A 22,744-nucleotide genomic window follows, 5' to 3' on the forward strand; every position below is an offset into this window, starting at 1 on the left:
AGTATCTGAATGCTGACGAAGGCAGCCATCTTTGCTCTCTGATAGTTTCCATCTGGCATGGTTAAGGGATCACTGTTCCTTCTTCCCTTGGAAGTTTTCTATATGCTGCAAAGCTTAACCATTTTGGTTTCAGAGTAGAGACAAATGGGGAGTATCAAACGGGCAGGGTCAAACTGATAGAAAGCATTGCTCTTAAATTTCTTCTGAAAATGAGAGAGATACGAAAAGAGAATTTTTAAAATATATATTGTCTCAAATAGAGCAGGCAACTTTTCCACAGAAAAGCAAAGGATAAAATCACTGTTCTGAGGCTGGCTCCCTAATTCAGGTGATGATGGTAATAGGTTAATTACGTAGTAATAACAGATTAGGTTAACTGGGAGCATGGAGATGACTTTGATTCTGAGGCTTTTATTTAACTTTGCCTCACCAATACATGGTAAAGGTTATATATATATATATATAGTCTGCAAACAGTGTGATAAAGTACAAGGGCAGGTGGGTGTTCTTTGTGAACTTGAATTCCACCTGGTAGATGGTGTAAGACCTGGAGCTAACTACTGTTGCTTTTCTCTTCTCTGCTGAGTTAGCCTTTTCTATTTTGTACAGATCAAATGTGGAGGAGCATAGTCTGCAGTGGTGACCTTTCCTCTTCTTTCTTCCCTACCCCTTGTTATTCCCAAATGTGAGGTGCTTTTTTCACAAAACAGGTTGGGAACCTTTGAGGGGTGAGGGTAGCAGTACTGTTAGAAACTGATTCAGTGGTTTTGAATGGGTAGTCTTCTATTTCTGTGGTCTTTTTACCTGTCCCCCCCCCCCCACTTCTTTTTTCAAGATTTATTTATTTACTTATTTGAGAGGCAGAGAGAGAGAGATCAAAATCTACCTGCTAGTTCACTCCCCAGAGGGCCTCAATGGCCAGAGCTGAGCCGATCCAAAGCCAGGAGCCAGGAGCTTCTTCCAGGTCTCCCACGTGGGTGCAGGGGCCCAAGCACTTGGGCCATTTTCCACTGCTTTCTTAGGCCATTGGCAGGGAGCTGGACTGGAAGTGGAGCAGCCAGAACTGGAATTGCTGCCCATATGGGATGCCAGCACTGCAGGCAGACGCTTAACCTACTATGCCACAGTGCCAGCCCCAATGTGTCCCTTCCTTTAAGACTGAGGAAATTACATGACATAACTTAACAAAAGTCCTAGTAAAATGTCAAAATTGTAATTAGTAGTGGCTGCTTTGGTGGCCAAAGGACTTGAACTTGTATTTTCCATTTTATTTCTTTCTCTTCTCAGTAGGAATGACAGTGTTAGAGAATGGCAGATTGATTTCAAGGATGTTTTGACAAAGCTTGAAAACTCAGATAGTTTGAATTCATCTAATCCTGGAGGAAAAATAGCAAAACTCTATGAAAGTTTTTTTTAATACATTTTATAAATTATTTAGTTTATTTAAAATTCCAAAACAATACTCCATAAAAAGTCTTCTCTCCATCCCAACTCTTTTCCTCCTACTTTCTCAAATGCATCCACAGAATGTCATTGTCTTATTTATCCTCCAGATATTTTGTGGCATTTATGAACAGATTGCACATACTTTACATTGCTCTACTCCTTGTTTTTTTACTCATCAGTTTATCATGGGTGTTCCTTTAATATCAATATACCCAAAGTTGGCTTGTAAATGTATAATTTACGTATCACTACATATAATACAGTTTACCATATTTAAATGATTTGATTAGTTTTGGCAAAGGTGTATGGGTTTTAACTACCATCAGAGTTATGATATACAACTGTTTCTCTGTTGTTTTCTTTAAATGGATACTTACTTTTATTTACAATATTTTATTTCCTTTTATCCTGCTTACTTTGAATTTAATTGCTCCGCCTTTTCTAGTTTCCCAAAGGAGAAGCTTATGGATTTGAAACTTTTCTTCTTTCTTCCTCTTCCTCTTCTTCATTTACAAAGAAGGTCTTCCATATACTCATTCAGTCCCCAAATGAGCACAGCTGTCTGGAGCTAGGCTAGGCCGGAGCCAGTAGAGAGGAACTTCATCTGGGCCTCTCACATGGAGGTCAGGGGCCCAAGTACCTGGGCCATCGTCTGCTGCCTTCTCAGGCGTGTTAGCAGGGATCTTGGTAGGAAGTAGAGCAACTGGGTTTTGAGCACCCAGAACACATACTGGCGCTCATATGGGATGCTGCTGTCTCTAGTGGAGGCTTAACCTGCTGTGCTACAATGCTGGCTGCTTTGCTTTTCTGATATAAATGTTTAATGCTATAGCTTTTTCTGCTTTAGCTCCATTCCACAAATTCACTAGGGAGTCGGTAATGTATGCAGTCCAAGGGCTTACCTGTTCTTGTTCTGTCAGAGATTACAGTCCTTCCCTGCCTACCTTGTGGTCTCATGAAACAACTATTTTAACTATTTCTGGGTTGGTTTTTTGTTTGTTTTTTGGATTGTTTAAAGCAGGAAGGTAAATTCAATCCTTGTTATTTCCTTTTGCTTGGAAAGGAAGGTCTTTTTTTTTAAGCCTATAGAAGAACATTTTCTTTCTAAATAATAAATGAACATCTGAACAGTTTCGTATGCACATATCCGTAAGATCAAATTTTTGAATTGTCTTTTAAAAGATTTGTTTCTTTGAAAGACAGAGTGGTAGAGGGAAAAGACAGAGACAGAAAGAGATCTTCCTTCACTGGTCTCTCTTCAAATGGCTGCAATGACCACGCTGAGCTGGGCAGGCCAAAGCCAGGAACCTGGAACTCCATCCTGTTTTCCCTCATGAGTGGCAAGGGCCTTAGTACTTGGATCATCTTCCACTGCTTTTCCAGGCACCTTAGCAGGGAGCTGGGTCAGAAGTGAAGCAGCCAGAACTAGGGGCTGGCGCTGTGGTGTAGTAGGTTAAGCATCTCCCTGTGGTGCCGGCATCCCATATGGGCACCGGTAGGGGTCCCAGCTGATCCACTTCTAATCCAGCTCGCTGCCAATGCCTGACAAAGCAGTACAAGATGGCCCAGGTGCTTGTGCCCCTGCACGCATATGGGTGACCCAGAAGAAGCTCCTGGCTCCTGACTTTCGATTGGCTCAGCTCTGGCCATTTAGGGAGTGAACCAGCAGATGGAAAATTTCTCCATCTCTGTCTCTGTCTCTCCCCCTCTCTGTCTATAACTCTGCTCTCAAGTAAATAGATAAATCTTTAAAAAAAAAAAAAAATGAAGTACTCATATGAAATGCCAGTGTTGCAGGTGGCAGCTTAACCCACTGTACCATGATGCTAATCCAAAATTGTAAAACTCTTAAAAGAGCATATATAAGGCTTTCAAAACAGACCAAAATTTAACAAGCTGTGTTTAATTTATTTATCACTTTTTATTACTGAAAACCTTAAGAAATTTTCAAACATACTCTAAACAGTAATGAGTATAAAATGAATTAATGCATATAAAGTTCATGAAACTCCCTGTTAGATAGCAAGTGCTTTATAGTTAAATTATTGTATCTTTTCATATACACAGAGGTCATAATTGTGTTGATTGAGAATCTGGAGTAGCGAAACAAATTTGATTATTCTGGAAGGTTTTATGTATAGTATTTTTACTATTTAATTTTTATACAATAAATATTGACAGAGGTTACCCATATGAATAAAATTTCTTTGGAGTCATCAATAATTTTTTGAAACGATAAAAGGTTTGAAAACTGGTGCACTGAAAAATGCCAATAATCTGTGTAGTTTTTTTCAAAACAAAATCTCTGATTTTTTTTTTTTTTAAGATTTATTTTTTTTGAAAGAGTTACACAGAGAAGGAGATGCAGCAAGAGAGAGAGAGAGAGAGAGAGAGAGAGAGAGGGAGAAAGATTGGTCTTCCATCCTCTGGTTCACGCCCCAGTTGGTTGCAACGGATAGAGCTGCGCCAATCCAAAGCTAGGAGCCAGGAGCTTCCTCCGGTTTTCCCACGTGGGTACAGGAGCCCAAGGACTTGGGTCATCTTTCACTGCTTTCCTAGGCCATAGCAGAGAGCTGGATCAGAAGTGGAGCAACTGGGACTTAATCTGGCGCCCATATGGGATGCCGGCATTGCAGGCAGTGTCCTTACCCACTACGCCATAGCACCTGCCCCTCTGAATTTCATTGTTTTCTTAAACAGGTATGCTTCATAAGTGTTCCCCTTCATGAATCACAAGATCAATTTCACTACGATGATTATTTCTGAATTTAATTTATCTTTGCTCTGGATTTCTTGTTTTTTTCTTTTTTAATTTATTTTATTTGAAAGCGTTATAGAGAGAGAGAGGGAAAGATAGAGAGGGAGGGAGATCTTCATCTCTTGGTTCACTCCCCAGATGGCCACAACTGCCAGGGCTGGGCCAGGCTGAAGCCAGGAGCCAAGAACTTCTCCGGGTCTCCCACATAGGTAACAGGCCTAGGCCATCTTCTGATCCTTTTCCTAGACCATTAGCAAGGAGCTGGATCAGAAGTGGAGCAGCCAGGACTCAAATCAGGATCCTTCTGGGATGCCAGCATCACAGGTGGCCTCTTTACCCACTATGCTACAATGCCAACCCTTGGATTTCTCATTTTAAATGAAACTTTGCCCTAAATTGACAAAGGCCCTAGTCTCCAATTATTTCAAACTATAGAGGCATAACCTAGTTTATTCTTAGAATTCTTATTCTGGGAATAAAGAAATCACTTTTCAATTTTTTGCAGTTCACCCAATATTGCCAAAAAATTTCATGTTGGACATTTGCGTTCTACTATCATAGGTAAGTATTTAGTTTCACCAAAAATACTAAAAATGCCTTTGGGAAGTATTTGATAATATAATTCAGTGGTTTATGTTTAAATAACAAAAGGATAAAAACATAAAAGGATTTAAATTGCTGTAGGATCAGTTAAATGTTACCTGAAATGGGAAATATTTAGAAATGGAAAAATGAAATTAATTTAAAAAAAGAGTAATTCAGAAACCAGTTTTAACTGATATTGTAAGTGATGATTTTAACTTTAAAAAATACGTATGCACACAGTTATGAGTATAATAGTAACCCTCTTTTTTTTTGCTAACAGTACATTATATTAGTTTCAGACATGTGTTTCAGACTATATATAGTTTCAGACATGTGAGTACTAACTGAAATGTTCAGGACAGGAAATTAAAACATGAGTATTCTAAAAAAGTGAGATTATTATTGGACTTCATAGCTGCAATGCTTTACTATATAATATTCTTGTGATTTTCATTTATTTAAAATATTACATTATGTAGCAGCCCAATTCAAAAACTGAAACTTGAATTGGAAGGGATTTTGGAGTTTATCTCATCTAATCTGCCTTGCAGCATAGAAATCTATTGAATGCTTAAGAGAAAGTCTTTTAACCTGTACTTGCATTTTTTTTATTATACGAGGTTACTTCAGAAAAGCTTTTTGAAAGTGGCATGAAAAAATGTTTACTTTGGTTCAAAACAATTGAAATCCATGCATAGTTTTTCATAATACATTTTCCATCAACCTTTCAAAAAATTTTTTAAATTTTGTTTTATTTATTTGAAAGAGACTAAGGGAGTCACAGACATTTCCCATTTGACTCACCTAAGTTCTTGCAACAGCCAGGGCTGGACCAGGCTGAAACCAGCAACTGAAAACTCACTGTTGGTCTCCGGTGTAGTGACAGGGACTCAATTGCCTGAACCATCACCTGCTTGTCTCCCAGGGGGCAGATTAGCAAGAAGCTGGAATCAGGAGTAGAGCTGAGATTTAAATCCAGGCACTCTGACATGGGATGCAGGCACCCCAAAAAACATCTCAACAGCTGTGCCAAAGTCCACTCCTCCATGAGCTTTTTGAAGATTAGCAAGGAAGTCAGTGCAGGTCTCGCTTATGAGTGGCAGGAACCCAGATACTTCAGCCATCATAGCTACCTCCCAGAGTCTGGGCATGGAAACTGGTATCAAACCCAGGTAGTCCAGGATGCAGGAGCCTTAACTACTAGTCCAAACACTGACCCCTAAACTTATTTTGAGATTCCGCTTTACCCAAACATTTTGAAGACTCCTTATACAATATTTTAATTTAAAAACTTTTTTCGACAAATTGGAGAGTTTAGTATTTGTAACATAGATTATTATTAACATAGGGTCAACTTGCATTGTTAACAAGCATTTGAGCAGCATTTTAAGAAAGAAAATGACAAATTTTCCTGGATGGAAAAAGAGTGTAAGAAACATACGTATAAGAAAAACTATCTGCAGGCAATGTGGCGCCATGGGTAAACTGGCATCCCATATGGGTGCTGGTTTGTGTCCCCACTGTTCCACTTCTGATTCAGTTCCCTGCTAATGTGCCTGGGAAAGCAGCAGAAGATGGCCCAAGTGATTGGGCCCTGCCACCCATATGGGAGACCTGGAAGAAACTCCTGACTCCTAGCTTCCGCCTGGCCCAGCTCTGGCCGTTGTGACCATTTGAGAAAAGAATCAGTGAATGGAAGATTTCTCTGTGTGTGTGTCTCTCCCTCTGTCTGAAATTCTGCCTTTCAAATAAATAAATTTCAAAAAGAAAAAAAATACCTGAGCAAGTCAAAAGTATTGGAGTGAGTACATGATGGGTATATAGCAAAATAAAGTTATTTTGACAGGGAAATTTTTGGATAAGGAAGAAATATTTATTGAGAACTTAACATGCTAAGTGTTTTCCTGTGTCATCTAATTTAATTTTACAACAGCCATGTTTGATAAGTAATATTTATCCTAGTTTATGAATGAAGAAATTCCGATCCCAATCCTAACTTACCCCAAGTCAAGTTAAGAATTACAGCAACAATTGAAATTAGGCAGTCTGGGGCCAGCGCCTCAGCTCATTAGGCTAATCTTCCACCTGCGGCGCCGGCAAACCAGGTTCTAGTCCCAGTTGGGGTGCCAGATTCTGTTCTGGTTGCTTCTCTTCCAGTCCAGCTCTCTGCTGTGGCCCAGGAGTGCAGTGGAGGATGGTCCAAGTGCTTGGGCCCTGCACCCCATGGGAGACCAGGAGAAGCACCTGGCTCCTGGCTTTGGATCAGTGCAGTGCGCTGGCTGCAGCGGCCATTGCGGGGTGAACCAATGGAAAAGGAAGACCTTTCTCTCTCTCTCTCTAACTCTGCCTGTCAAAAAAAAGAAAGAAAGAAATTAGGCAGTCTGAATTCCAGGAGCCTAGAAGCAAACATTTAATTGGATTTGTGAAATAAGGTGCTAAAAAGCTAGGAATACAGTTTGAGTACCAGTTGCAGGACCCGGTTCTTGTTGTTGAGACTGAAAGTTCTAGAAAGTGTAAGTATGGAGAAGCTGGCAAAGAAGGTAACTGCGGTAATTTAAGTCACTTGTTTGTATTGGTGAGAATTTCTTTACAGAAAACCAAATTCACTCATGATTAAGGCAGTAATAGATTTATTACAGGATATTGAATGGTTTACAAAGTTGTTCAGAGGAATGGAGAAGCTTTGTATTAAGCTGACAAAAGTCACTGCCAAAAGTGCACCATAAAACTTTGGTTGGGTGCCAAGGGAACACCAGTTCCTCTGCAAATACTCCACTGCTCTAGACCCCCATACAAATGAAAGAGGCAGCTCCATGCTTTTGTTTCAGCTCTCAATTGAAAGACACTAGGACTTCAGAAAGAGGTGTCCACCCCCCTCAAAATAAAGCATCCACAACTGTGCTTGTTGGAGAAAAAAAACAGAAGTAGCTCCCCTTCCCAATCTCATATGCACGAAGTAGGTCTGACTGCCCAAACCTAAATGACTTCTGGAGCCCTAACCACAAAGCCACTAGACAATGCACCTTTTTTTTTTTTTTTTTTTTTAAGATTTATTTATTTTACTTGAAAGAGTTACACAAAGAGAGGAGAGGCAGAGAGAGAGAGGTCTTCCATCCGATGGTTCACTCCCCAATTGGCCGCAAGGGCTGGAGCTGCACCGATCCGAAGCCAGGAGCCAAGAGCTTCCTCCAGGTCTCCCACGTGTGTGCAGGGGCCCAAGGACTTGGACCATATTCTGCTTTCCCAGGCCACAGCAGAGAGCTGGACAGGAAGTGGAGCAGCCGAGTCTCAAACCGCGCTTCAGGCCAGGACATTAACCCACTGTGCCACAGCATTGGCCCCAGGGAATGCACTTTTTAGATTCCTTGCCCCTCCAGTATATGAGGACACGCTAGAAGCAACAGGGGGTAGATGTTAAATAGAAAACCAGTATTGGGGCCGGCGCTGTGGCGCAGCAGATTAACACCTTGGCCTGAAGCACGGGAATCTCATATGGGTGCTGGTTTGAGACCTGGCTGCTCCACATCTGATCCAGCTCTCTGCTATGGCCTGGGACAGCAGTAGAAGATGGCCTAAGTCCTTGGGCCCCTGCAGCTGTGTGGGAGACCAGGAAGAAGCTCCTGGCTTCGGATTGGTGCAGCTCTGGCCGTTGCTGCCAATTGGGGAGTGAGCCATCGGATGGAAGATTTCTCTCTCTCTCTCTCTCTCCCTCTCCCTCTCTCTCTCTCTTTCTCTCTTTCCCTGACTCTCCTTCTCTCTGTGTAACTCTAACTTTTAAATAAATGAATAAATCTTAAACAGTATCAGCAGTACAGGAAGGCAAAGCACTCTGACTACTGTGTGGTGTTAGGGAGAGGCACATGGAGAATGGACTTCCATGATTGCTAGAGAATGAGAGTCAGAAAAGTAAAAACCTAAACAAAAAAATAGAACAGTACGGCTCAGGTTCTTGGAGCACAGCCATATTATGAATATAAATTATATACATATAGTTAATTCCTGAAATTCTGTTAATTTCTGTCCTTGGAATTGACTAGGAATAGCAATTCTGTTCCCAGCTTCCACTAATAATGGTGAAAATTTTGTTATCATGAAAAGTATGAGCTGCTTTAGAATAATTGCCCTAAAAGTAGTTCCATTCTGAATGCTTTGATAAAAAACATTGAGTTGGGACATTGTACAAGAAGAATTTTCCATGTCATTCTTTGGTAGTTGTCAAGCCTGTGAATTTAATGCCAAAATGGATAACAGGAATGAGAACCTGTGGATTTTTTTGATTTTTAGGAAATTTTATAGCAAATCTCAAAGAAGCTTTAGGACATCAAGTAACCAGAATAAATTACCTTGGAGATTGGGGCATGCAGTTTGGTAAGTATGTTTGGAAAATTTTTTCTATTTTAAAATTTACTGTTTTTAAATGTGTGTGTGATCATCAGAATAGTATGAGTCCTCATTGGTTGAAACAGTGCATCCTACCTATTTTTGTTCCTAATAACTCTTTTGCATAATCTCATAATTTATTTGGGTAACTTTTTTTAAGATTTATTTATCTGAAAGGCAGATTTACAAAGAGGCATAGGCAGAGAGAAAGAGGTTTTCCATCCACCAGTTCACTCCCCAAATGTCTGCAATGGCTGAAGGTACACTGATCTGAAACCAGGAGTCAGGAGCCTCTTCCGGGTCTCCCACGTGGGTGCAGGGGCCCAAGGACTTAGGCCATCTTCTACTGCTTTGAGGGCCATAGCAGAGAGCTGGATCGAAAGTAGAGCAGCCAGGTCTTGAACCGGTGCCTAAATGGGATGCCAGCACTGGCCCCTTGGTTAATTTTTATCACACAAGTAAATTTTAGGGCCAGAAATATCACATATTCAGAGCAAGACCTGATGATAAAGTAGGTGCTTTTGTGGTTTTAATGAAGAAAAGGAGCTTACAAATTAGTTAAATGTAGAAGTAAGTATACAGGGGAGGAATAAGTCTAATGATCTATACTCTTCTTAATCACAGCCCTGCTATTCTTTTATGTATTAGATTTATTTATTTAAAAGAGTTAGACATATCTTCCATCCAGTGGGTCATTCCCCAAATGACTGCAACAGCTAGGGACTGCCAGGCTCCATCCTGGTCTGCCATGTGGGTAGCAAGGTCCAAGTATGTGGGCCATCTTCTTTTGTTTTCTGAGGCACATTAGCAGGAAACTGGATGGGAAATGCAGCAGCTGGAACTCAAAACAGGCTGCTTTACAGGATGCTGGTATTGCTGATTAACAGCTTAACCAGCTACACCATAGCCCAGCCCTGCTGTTCTTAAATCTAGTGAGGTCCAGCCTCTCTGTGCCATCCTGTATGAAGTGGGATCTGTTACTGTGCCAAGGGGCAGTGACCCCAAACAGAATAAAGTGTAGTACTGCAGTTTCTCCTTTAGCTGTACAGTGGGCACCAGTGGGAAGGAGGGGCCAGGGATGGGGAGAGGGTCCCAAAGTAAGAAAGGATTGAGGCCCAAACACTTGAATGCCACAAATTATCTTTAATTTCATATATTAGTAGAAAACCATTCCTACCTCTTATAAACTGGTAATCAGCATAAGAGAGGACAAGATAAATGAAGTTACTATGATAGAGAAGGACTGATAGCATGAGGAATTAAAACTATTTAAAGTCTCTGGTGATTACCGTGTGTATTTTCAGATCCAGCCCCAGGTCACTCCTGTAAAGCATTTCCTGACACAGTTATCCCCTTGTATACCTTCTTCCATCACCACATTCCTTCCTAGTACCATGCTGTACTCAAATTGGTCTTACTTTATTTTTATTTGTGACCTTCTCTCCGCTGCTAGATGATATGGTCCTTGAAGGTGTGCTCTATGTATTAATTATTTTTGTATCCACAATGCTTGCCATGTAACAGACACTCAGAACAGTGAATGAATCTGTCCCGGGAGTGTGTTCACAATACTAATCCAAAAGAAAGGCTAGGTAATATTTTTAAAGCATCTATCAAGTGTATTAGGTTCTATATCCAGTGAAATGAAATTACAGTTTTCAAAATAAAGCTGGTTCATTTGAAGAAATTTTTCCCCATAGGAAATTTATTGTGACCTTTATGACTAATATCCTTTAGTTAATAAAAATTTTTTTCAGACTCTAGAAAGGAAAGAACTTGAACCATGTTAACAGTTCTATTACTGTTCCCTGTGGAGGAATCTTAAACCATGCCCTGCATTTTGAAAATCCACCTGCAGTCCATAACAGCTGGTAGTCAGAGGTTTAGGCTTGAGGCTCAACAGTCTGACTTAATAGAGTGGCATCCACTTTACACTAGTTTGACTGATTCAGACATTTCACAGACATTAGCAAATATGTGATTATGGTATTCATTAAATTTTAGCTGCAAGATTTATTATAGTGGTTTTTCTCTAAAGAACTACATGGTTAATGATCTGTCAACATTTCCATTATAACCATCATTGTTGAAGAATTGTTATTTTGCAGTTTCAGCCATCCTCATTTCAAAGTTGGCAGGCAGTTCCTAAGCACAGAAAACAATTTTGAAAATGTATTACAGTAATGTTAAATGGAGGAACTTTTACATTTCTCATTTCTTCTTTTCTTTTCTTTTTTTTTTTTTTTTTTTTTTTTTAAAGAACATGCTGGACATCTTTCCACACTCTCTCAAGACCCTAAATCATAATCACTTTTGCTTTCCCTGGAGACTAAATAGAGCTCTAAGCGTCCTTCTTATTCCTATCTAAACTCAAAAGTATTGTATATCCTCATATTAAGTAACTTTCCAGTTTCTGCTTTGTCTTATACAGAAAATGCGCTTCAGAAAAACCCTTTTAGATCTCAGTTTTGGTGATTGATACAGTTATGAAAACAGATTGATTTTTAAAATAATAAAATCTCTTACTTCCTTTGGCCCAGGCGCCATATATCACTTCACATTCAACTTAACAAGATAATCTTCTAGCAAACACATCTGTAGAGTGTAACCCCCTAGTTTACAAATCTTGATTAATATTTTTTTAACAGTTATTTATTTATTCTAAAGGCAAAAGCGCAAGTTGTAGGACTATCTTCTGCTGCTTTCCCAGGCACAGGGAACTGGATTGAAGGTAGAACAGTCAGGACTCGAACCAGTGCCTATAAGGGGATGCTGCAGGTGGCAGCTTACCTGCTGTGCCACAAAGCAGGCCTCTCAATTAGCTTTTGGGTTTTTTTGAAAGATGTATTTATTTATTTGAAAGGCAGAGATACAGAGAGAGAAGGAGAGAGAAAGATGTTCCATCTGCTGGTTCACTCCCCAAATGGCTTCAATGGCCAGGGCTAGGCCAGAGCAAAGCCAAGAACTTCTTCCAGGTCTCCCATGTGGGTGCAGGACTCAAAGTACTTAGGCCATCTTCTGCTGCTTTTCCAGGTGCATTAAGCAGGGGGCTGGATCCAAAATGAAGCAGCTGGGACTCCAACCTATGCTGGTGTGGAAAAGTGACACTGCAGGCAGAGGCTTAACTTTCTATGCCACAGCACTGGCCCCAGCTAGTATTTTTTTTTTTTAAAACAAACTTCCAATTAACACTATCCCTAAACTCTGAATTTATCATTAAAGACTGAAAAAAAAAAAAAAAACATAGCCAAATAAAAGAATTTTGTTGCTTGATTACCTTGAATTTGAGATGCAATCAGGAATGTTTCAAGTTTTATCTGTCTTTGTTTTACTTCAATTGCTTATGAACTAATATAACATCAAGCCCATTCCTTTGTTTATGTTAATAACTGCAAGTTTATAAAGAAAGTTTGGGAGTGCTCGGTTGGTACAGTTCTTAAAATGCCATTTAAGGTGCCCTCATACTGTATTGGAATGCCCTGAGTACAAGTCGAGGCTCGGCCTCCAACTCCAGTTTCCTGCTGATGTGTATTCTGGTAGGCAGTAAGTGATAGCTCAGGTGGTTGAATCCTTGTCACCCACATGGGAGATCTGGTTTGAGTTCTGGCTCCTGTCCCAACTGTTGTGACTATTTGGGCAGTGAACCAGTGAATGGGGAATTCCTTTATATCTCTGTTTGTTTCTTTCCTTTGCCTTTCAAAATAAACAAAACTTAAAAAAAAAACCTATAAAACAAAAGCTTAAAATAAGTGCTGACTGCCTACCATTATGATGTGCACAGAGTATTTGCTTAACAAATGTTTAGATCTGCTAGGAAGGTGTTAGTACAAAGATAAATTAGTCTAACATCCTGCTTTAGATGAGCTCATAGTCTTTTGCTTTCAGTGAATTTAATTTCATGATACTTTGAATATGTAGTATTGAATTTGTGACTCAATATATTGAGTTTAACTTGTATGAGTCACAGAGTAATAGGTGAAAGTATGTGGTTTGCAGTACTTTTGGGGGTCTATAATTATGAGGGATTAATTTTTTAAATAGAACTAACTATACCTGTTTTCTGCCACAGCTTTTCTCTACTTTCCATTGTATAATGTTTCACTTACGGATTATCGTGATAGGTCTTTTGGGAACTGGCTTTCAACTGTTTGGCTATGAAGAAAAACTCCAGTCCAATCCTTTACAACATCTCTTTGAGGTAAGTTGGCAAAAAAACAGTATTAGAAAATGCTTTGATGCTTTTTCAGAGTACTGTGTAGCTTGATAACACATTTTTAATCTCGGAGACTTAAAAGATATGTTCTCTAAAACAAGAAGCCAAAACTGAATTGGAAAAAGAAAATTTTTTTTTCTAGTGAGTTCTTTTCAATTCCAAATCCAGATATTATTTTTATTACTATTTTAATTGAGTTGGGACAGTATTTCTCCAGGTATAGAATCTTAGAATAAACACATGTGATAACAGATTTACTAGAAAAAGAAGTTTCTCCGTTTTTTATGAGTTGATAAGTATTGCAGCTCTCTACATGGTGACACCTATAATTCATTTAGACTTGCAAAATGCGCTATTTTTGCTTTTATTATTTTCGTGTGAGTTTAGTCACATGTATTTCTCTCTGGATTTGTGTGTGCTTTTTCATTTATATACTTCAGCTCATTTTCTGAGTTTTGCCTAATATGAGCTCCTTGCTATTCTTCTTCACATAGTCTCATGGATACTCTGCCTCTCCATCTTCCATCCTTCCTGGAATTCATTAACAAAGTCTTCCCGTCCAAGTAATCTCGAGAGATGTGTTTCTTTTTTAACTGTTCCAAAATTTTGATGCATCAAGGATCGGAGTAAAGGTGTCTGCCCACATATAGGGAACAGCACTAGACACTGCTTCTGCAGCTACAGCCACAGAGAATATGTCATAGTTTTCCTTTGTGTTATGTGATTTCTCTTGCTGTTGATTTTGCAATTAAATTGAACAAAACCACATTCTAGTTCTAAGACTTTTCAAGGTTTGTCATTGCCTTCGAGTTACATGCCTGTGCACTTTAAATACCTATATTTTGATTTATGTTAACCATAAGATTTCTTCTCTCTTTCCCATTAAGGATTTTATTGACAGGCAAGGGTTTAAAAATTAATAACTCTTTATGGTTTTCTGTAAATAAAACGTGCTCTCTTGGTACCTGGAATTTTTACTTATTATGATTTTATACTTTGAATAAGGGTTTGTTTTTTTTATTTTAACCACAGACTTAGGAAACTTTTCATTAGATCCAGGCCCACAGAGACACCCCTTGGCACAGAAAATACAAACACTTGCTTGGAGAACTTTTTGACATTGATTTAGAGTACAGCTTGACACATAAGAGTTACTCCTCTTAGCTTTCCCTTTCCCTACCTCACTGTCCTGGAAATAGCCAACATTTCCTATAATATATTAGCAAAATTCATGCTCGAACTCCATAGAAACTTAAGCTTGCATTTCTTTCTATTCAATTTAATACATGTTCTGCTTTTTGAGATTCATAAATATACTGAGAAATCACCACCCATTTGAGAGGTTATTAACTGATAGACACACATGGGGAAGGAACAGAGGCAGAGGGTGCCTCATGTATGGAGAACAAGAAGGATAGGAGTAATGGTGTTGCTTTCGTTAGTGCTCCTTTGCTCTGACTTCCCATGGGGAACGGCTTTTATAGACAGGAGGCAAGTAAGGTGCACTCACCTTGCTTTTTGTTCATAGAAGAGCACTCATTCTTCCTCCTTCCCTTGCTTGTAGCAAAGTCTAAAATGGCCGCCTCCAGGTTAATGTGTTTTTAAACTAGTTTTTGCAGATCTGGTTTTCAAAATTAAAGTGGATTATAACTTTTAGTGTAAATGAGAATTTTTTTTCCATTTTTTTGGAACCCAGTGCAAATGTTAGTAAAGGAAATGTTTTATTGCTAAAGCTGATTTTATCAGTTAAAAGATGTCTTTGATGCCCTGCCGTGTCTGAGATAGTGTAGTTGGTGATCTCAGATAGCATAGCTGGTTATCATCTTCAGACATTCAAAAAGTCAGGGATGCTGATTTTCAGCCTGAAGTCTTTAAGTGTATTAGTAAATAATGTTAGCACTGGCTGGTGAGAAGTGAAACTTCAGAACAATCTGAAATTTTTTTTTTTTTTTTTTTTTTTTTTTTTTTGAAAGAGTTACACAGGGAGAAGAGGAGAAGGAGGGGAGGGGTGCTTGCATCCACTGGTTCATTCCCCAGATGGCCACAATGGCCAGAGCTGTGCCAGTCTGAAGCCGGGAGCTTTCTCTGGGTCTCCCACACAGGTGTAGGAGCCCAAGGACTTGGGCCATCTTCTGCTGCTGTCCCAGGCCATAGCAGAGATCTGGATTGGAAGTGGAGCAGACAGGTCTCGAACCAGCGCCCATGTGGGATGCCTGCACTGTAGGCGATGACCTTTTCCGCTGCACACAGCACTGGCCCCCATAATAGACATTTAAATGATTGGCTATTGGGATTTAAAGTCCTAAATTAAAAAAATAAAGAAAATAAACTCTTTCCTCTTCTGGAAATAAGGACATTTTTTTGCATGTTTACTATACATTGTGTATGTGTATGTGCATTTGTGCATAAGTATGTGAGAAAATCACAAACCAATTGTGGATGTATATGTGTCTTTACTCTTGTCAGATGAACTGTTAAGCAGTTGTCAGAGGTAGATCACTTAAAAATCAGGAAGTTTGCATTGTTTTATTTTACCCCCTCTATTTTCCCTTACTTTACCAAAATCTTTCTCTAGCTGGCAATGTGTACTTTAGTCTGGACTTACTAAGATTAACTCATGGAAAACAATTTTTTATGATATATGACAGGTCACCCCAAGATCAACTTCTTGCTAGTGGCTCACTTTTAAGACTCGCAGGATGCAGCATATCATCATATTTGGGACTGTGATTTATTACAGTGAAAATACAGAAAGCAAATTAGCGATGAGAAAGGCACATGGGTTGAAGTACAGAGGAAATGAGTCCCAAGCTTCCAAGGGTCCTTTCCCACTAGAATCACACAGGATGTACTTAATTCTTTGGGAAACAAATTATAATAACACATGTGAAATGTTTTCTACGGGGGAAACTTGTTGCATACTCCCTTGTCCAAGGTGGGATTGATCATGTTGTACCCTCAGCCTAGCACATCCTGAGTTCCAAAGTTCCAGAAGGAAAACAGGTGGTGAAACAGTTTATGTGTAGTGAGCCACTTTTATCAGTTAAGTTGGTAGAAATATTCTCAAACTTGAAGTTTCCACATGCCAGCTGCTAGCCAATCTTGGGAGCAAGACATTTTAAAGATAGCAGTCTCAGACCTTCTGTGATAATTTTTCTGAACATTGTGACTTAAATAGGAAAAACAGTTACGTAATTTTAACCTTTACTTAGAAACATTTATTCAAATCTGCCATTCCAGTAATTAACATAAACCACCTATTAAGATGAGACATTTTTTGGCCGGCGCTGAAGCTCACTAGGCTAATCCTCCGCCTACGGCGCCGGCACCCTGGTTCTAGTCCCAGTTGGGGCGCCAGATTCTGTCCCGGTTGCTCTTCTTCCAGTCCAGCTCTCTGCTGTGGCCTGGGAGTGCAGTGGAGGATGGCCCAAGTCCTTGGGCCCTGCACCTGCATGGGAGACCAGGAGGAAGCACCTGGCTCCTGGCTTCGGATTGGCGCAGCTCACTCGCTGCAGTGTGCCAGCCATAGCAGCCACTTGGGGGGTGAACCAATGGAAAAGGAAGACCTTTCTCTCTGTCTTTCTCTCTCACTGTCTAACTCTGCCTGTCAAAAAAAATAAAAATTAAAAAAAAAAAGATGAGATTTTTTACCTTGAGAGAGACATTTAATGCATTGTCAACTTTGTTAGAAGTATCTAGTTTGTATAAGCCTTAAAATCATTGTTTCTACCCAAATGCTACTACCAAGACATTTTGATGTTCCTGCTATAAGAGTTGAGAAGCCTCATTTCTTTTTAGTAGTTTACTTACCAATTTCTTTTGCTTTTTTGCTACTTTAGTAGCTTTCTAGAAATAATATGATAGTGAACTTGTCAGTCATTTCTCAACCTAGAAGTGAGTTACAACTTTTAAGTAAACTCTTTGTAGTTCACATGCATAACATCAATACTACTTAAACTATTATATTAAGATTTTAATATCATTTATTAACTTTGTACTTTGAAAGCTAGAAGGTGGTTAAAACTTCATTGGAACACAGAATCCGAGAGCTGGAAGAGTAAGTCCTTAATAAGGCATTGACTTCTGCTCCAGTGATTGGATGGGTGAAGAACTAAACCAGCCAAGACAGGTGGTGCTAAAAACATGCTGGAAGTGGGTGCTCCACACAATTTTTTTTTCCTGTTTAATGGACATGTAATAGTTGTACATATTTTGGGAGTACTACCTGATAACTCAATACATTTATGCAATATGAGTATCAAATCAAAGCAATTAGCATTTCCTTCTCTATTATTTTCTTTATATTGGGCCTTTAAATTCTTCTAGTTCTTAATTTATTCTTCCTATCTAACTTTTGATCTACACAGTTCCTAGGAATCCATGCTGGAGTATAATTTATCTTCACAAAAAGTCCTGTTTACTTTTTACCAAGATCCTGTGCTTCACTGGTCTTTCAGTTTTGGAGAACAGTTGAAAATCTTTGATTAAGCCGACTCCTAAATCATGTTCTGCCCCTTTCTTGGCCAAATTGAGCCATCCCATTTCTTCAGCCCTTCTCACAGAAATTGGAAGAATACTTTGTCATTTTGAACAAAATTAGAAGAAATACAAGCTTAGTCAACCTAGGCATCTATGAACTTAGATGAGAAGAAAAAAAAATTAAACTTTATTTTGACTAACCTTTATCAGAAATTTTCTTCTGTTACTATATCACACGTTTACATTCCTTAAAAATATTTAGTTTGTATGCACAAGGATTATTGCAAGGTAAACTCTTCCTTCGTAATCCTGTATATTTAATTGTATGCATTTCTAAACTTGAGGGGAGGGCTGCAGACAATAGGCTTTACTACAGGCATGTGGCAAAGGTGAGGGAAAAAAGCAACCACTGGTGAGGCCACTTAGGTAACTTGTAAATGAGAAAGCTCAGGATTGTGCTTCGTTTTCTTCTTTTCCTTATTGAAGATAACATTGGCTATAAGTGTACTTCATTTAATTACTGTTATACTTTTAGATTTATGTACAAGTTAATAAAGAAGCAGCAGATGATAAAAGTGTAGCAAAATCAGCACAGGAGTTCTTCCAGAGATTGGAACTGGGTGATGCACAAGCATTTTCACTGTGGCAAAAATTTCGGGACTTGAGTATTGAAGAGTACATCAGAATTTACAAGGTAATCTATCTGTGATTCTCCTTCCTGCTCTCCACTGCATGGTAAAGCCACTGCTTCAGCTCATGTTTTAAGAGTAGATTTCTGGTTGAATAGAAAACTGGAACTCAAATATTACTCTTTGATCAGAAAGTTAAAGTTGCAAAATAATCCTGAAGTGGTATCTCACCTCTGAATATTTCATTTCGGTCTGGCTTTCATCTTCTCTCTTCTCTCATTCCTTCATTAATGTGATGAGAATTCATTCATTCATTTAATAAACACTTTGGAGGGAGGGGTACAACAATGAATAAGAGGTAAAACTCCTTGCTGTCATGGACCTTACAGGAGACAAAACAAATTAAAGAAAATGAAACAAGAAACATATGCAGTCTATTATATGGTGGTAGATGGAGGTGAGATGAGGAGATATGGAGAGATGAGGTGTGCACTATCAGTAGGACGAGGAGTGTTTTGGTAAAGAAGTCGTGTGGCTAGAGGAAGTAAGCAAGATGAAGCACAGAAGGAAGGAAATGGAGGTGATTGTAGTGTCAAGCTCATTGTAGGCCATTCTCAGAGAGGGTTGTCCGGTATAGCTTTCTGCTATATGAATGTTCTGCATTTGTGCTGTCCAGTATGGCAGTCGCAAGGTATATGTGTTATTGAGCACTTGAGGTATGAGTAGTATGACTGGGAAACTAAATTTGCAATTAATTTTAAAGAGCTGCATGTACCATGTGATTCCCATATTCATATTCATTTCACTAACAGTTCTATATAGCATACTACTGATGTGAGCAAAGGAGTGACTTGATCTAATTTTTCCTGTTTGTGACAGATAGTGAACCATCCTTAATTTTGTCTTAGTTAAATCTCATCCTAACATTTTGTAAAATTTTGTCTCTGAACCCTTCTAGCGTCTAGATGTCTACTTCGATGAATATTCGGGAGAATCATTTTATCGTGAAAAATCTCGGGAAATCTTAAAGTTGCTGGACAGTAAAGGACTCCTAAAGAAAACAGTGTATGGTCAAATTACTGTTTGTTGCTTTAGTTTCTTGTTCTTTGAAATTAATATTGATGTATTATTTCAGTAAGAACAACAGAATCTGGTGAGCAGCTTTCCAGGTGTCTTTCTTAGTGCTTTTTGCTGTTCAAAGCACCTTTCCCCATGTGATCTTGCTTACTTAGCAAAAGGCTAATAAGATTGGGAGAAAGGATGTTATCTGTACTTTATACAGGAAAGAACTGAAGCTTAGAAAATGCAAGTGACTTTACTAAAGTCACACACCTGATAATGGTATAACTGGAAGAAGGAACTAGAACCTATTTCTGTCTCAACCATACCCTTTATAAAAAATCCTTTTAAAGAAAAGATTTAAGGCAGCTTATGAAGACAGGATAAAAGCTCTTTAAAAAGTATAATGAAGAAATCAGGAAGTAGGGTCAGGAAAAGTAAAACGAAGTTAGAGATGATAGATGAGGTTACTGCATCCACTTATGTAGATTTCTTTTTTTTATTGTTTTTAAAGGAGAAATAACAAATTGAATTATATTTATGGTGTGCTACATTATGTTTTCAATATGTATCATGGAATGTTTAAATCAAGGTAACATGTCCATCACCTCATCTAGGTACCTGTACTATATTTTATTTATTTATTTATTTATTTATTTATTTATTTTTTGACAGGCAGAGTGGATAGTGAGAGAGAGAGACAGAGAGAAAGGTCTTCCTTTGCTGTTGGTTCACCCTCCAATGGCCGCTGCGGCCGGTGCGCTGCGGCCGGTGCACCGTGCTGATCTGAAGCCAGGAGCCAGGTGCTTCTCCTGGTCTCCCATGGGGTGCAGGGCCCAAGCACTTGGGCCATCCTCCACTGCACTCCCGGGCCACAGCAGAGAGCTGGCCTGGAAGAGGGGCAACCAGGACTAGAACCCGGTGTGCTGGCGCCGCAAGGCAGAGGATTAGTCTATTGAGCCGCGGCGCCGGCCTTGTACTATATATTATAACTAGTTATAGTCACAATGTAAATTTATAGAACTTATTCCTCCTATCTTAGTGAAATTTTGTGCCCTTTAATTATTTTCTCCCTATTCTCCACTTTTGGTAACCACCATTATACTCTGTTTCTCTAGAACAATTTTTAAATTTCCGGAAAAAAAAGTTATTTATTTGAAAGGCATAGTGACAGAGACATCTTGCATCTGCTGGGTCACTACCCAGATGGACAGCCAAGTCTGAACCAGGGCAAAGACAGAAGCCAAAAACTCCATTCTGGTCTTCCACATGGGTGGCAGTGGCCCAAGCACTTGGGCCATCTTCTGCTGCCTTCCCAAATGCATTAACAGGAAGCTGGACCAGAAGTAGAGTAGCTGTGACTCTATCCAGCACTCCAGTATGGTTTACCAATAGTATGGGTTGCCAACATTGCAAACTGCAGCTTAATCCACCACATTACAATGCCAGCCTTGAGAACAGTTTTTTAGATTCTACATATAAATGAGATTCTTTTTCTGTGTCTGGCTAATTCACTCAGCATAATGGCCTCCAGGTTCATCCATGTTGTCACAGATAATGGATTTCCTTTTTGTGTTTTAAGGCTGAAGTATTTATACTCTTTTATCCACTCATCCATCGATGAACACTTGAGTCTATTCTGTATGTTGGCCATTGTTGAGTAATGCTGGGATGAACATGGCAGGTCAGGTATCTTTTCTACATACTGACTAAATTTCCTTTTGTTATATATTCAGTAGTGAGATTGCTAGGTCATATGGTAAATCTGTTTTTAATTCTTTGGGGAACCTCTGTTCTGTTTTCTGTAATTTTGCTAGTATCTGTGCTCTTTATTCTATTTGATTGGTCTGTATGTCTTTTTGTGCCAATACCTTCATTGTTTTGATTCGTTTAGCTTTGTAGTAGAATTTGAGACCAAATAGTGTGGTACATCCAGCTTTGTTCTTTTTATTCCAGAATGCTTTTGCTGGGGAAGGTCTATAGCCCAGCTGTTAAAGTCACTGGTCTGTTTAGGACTCCTTACTCCATATTTGAGTACCTGAGTTTGATGCCCTTCTCCACCATTGACTCCAGCTTCCTGCTAATGTACACCCTAAGAAACAGCAGGAGGATGTCTCAAATAATTAGGTCCCAGACCCTCACCTGGGAGACCCGGATTGAGTGGCTCCTAGCTTTGTCTCTGGCTGGGAACTTTTGCAAGCATTTGGAGAGTGAGCCAGCAGATGAAGAGTTTACCCTCTCCCTTTCCCTCTCAAATACAATTTTAAAAATTAAAAAAAAAAAAGATTGCTTTTACTGTTTGGAGTCTTTTATGGTTCCATATGAATTTGAGGAATGTGTTTTCTGTTTCTGTAAAAAAAATATCGTTGAGAATGGGCATTGTTGTATGGTAGATACATGGCTGACACCTGTATCTTAGAGTCCTGGGATCAAGTCCCACTTTCACTTCGAGTCCTGCAGCAGATATTGTCTCAAGCACTTGGACTCCTGCTGCCTGTGTGGGAGACAGGAATGGAGTGCCTGGCTCCAGGCTTTGGCTTGGTCCAGCCAGGCCTGGCTGCTATGGGCATTTAAGAAGTGAATTAGCAGATGGTAGTTGGATTTCTCTCTCTCTCTTTCTGTCACTCTGCCTTTCAAATGAATAAGTAAACATTAACAAAACACGTTGTTGGAATTTTGATAGGGACTATATATTGAATATATAGATCACTTGGAGTATGGACATTTTTATGACATTCTTCCAATCCATAAACACACGAAGTTTTTCTATTCACTTGTGCATTTGTGTTTGATTTCTTTCATATTTTATAGTTTTTGGTTTATAGATCTTTAACTTTCTTAAGTTTGTTCCTAAGTATTTTAATTTTTTAATGTTACTATAAGTGGGATTGTTTTTCTTCATTTCTTTCTTAGATAGTTCATTGTTCCTACAGAGAAAAGCTAGTTATTCTTGTATGTTGGTTTTGTATCCTACAATTTTATTAAATTCATTTATTCTGATAATTTTTTGTTAGACCATTCTCTGTTGCCTGCAGACTGTTTCATCTCTTCCTTTCCAATGCAGAAGACTTTCATTACTTTTTTGCTTGCCTATTTTACATTTTAGCTTTCTGTCAGCTTAAGAAAAATAGTCCCAGTCATAGAAGTCCAAGCAGCCATAATATAGAAGCAAACTAGTTGCTTGGAAGTATCACT

The 22,744-nt window shown here is 39.1% G+C and overlaps 1 protein-coding gene across 14 annotated transcripts in view; it reads left to right on the forward strand.

The window, feature by feature from the left end:
* Nucleotides 1-22,744, forward strand: part of RARS2 (arginyl-tRNA synthetase 2, mitochondrial) — a 64,246-nt gene that overhangs the window by 30,143 nt on the left and 11,359 nt on the right. For 8 of the 14 annotated variants that reach the window (XR_016233862.1, XR_016233863.1, XR_016233861.1 and 5 more), the window contains exons 6-10: nt 4,710-4,765; nt 9,074-9,157; nt 13,291-13,367; nt 18,397-18,555; nt 19,449-19,555. Coding sequence is in view for 4 of the 14 variants with exons in the window: in XM_070073799.2 (XP_069929900.2) it covers nt 4,710-4,765; nt 9,074-9,157; nt 13,291-13,367; nt 18,397-18,555; nt 19,449-19,555 (483 nt within the window). In the remaining 10 variants the exon portion in view is untranslated. Of the gene's footprint in view, nt 1-4,709; nt 4,766-9,073; nt 9,158-13,238; nt 13,368-18,396; nt 18,556-19,448; nt 19,556-22,744 lie in introns of all 14 variants that reach the window. The other 6 variants (XR_016233868.1, XM_089332922.1, XR_016233869.1 and 3 more) reach the window with 3 other exon arrangements.

The sequence above is a fragment of the Oryctolagus cuniculus genome, chromosome 5 (genome assembly GCF_051225735.1).
Source record: "Oryctolagus cuniculus isolate XC-2025 breed Fujian yellow rabbit chromosome 5, ASM5122573v1, whole genome shotgun sequence".
NCBI classification, from domain to species: Eukaryota; Metazoa; Chordata; class Mammalia; order Lagomorpha; family Leporidae; genus Oryctolagus; species Oryctolagus cuniculus.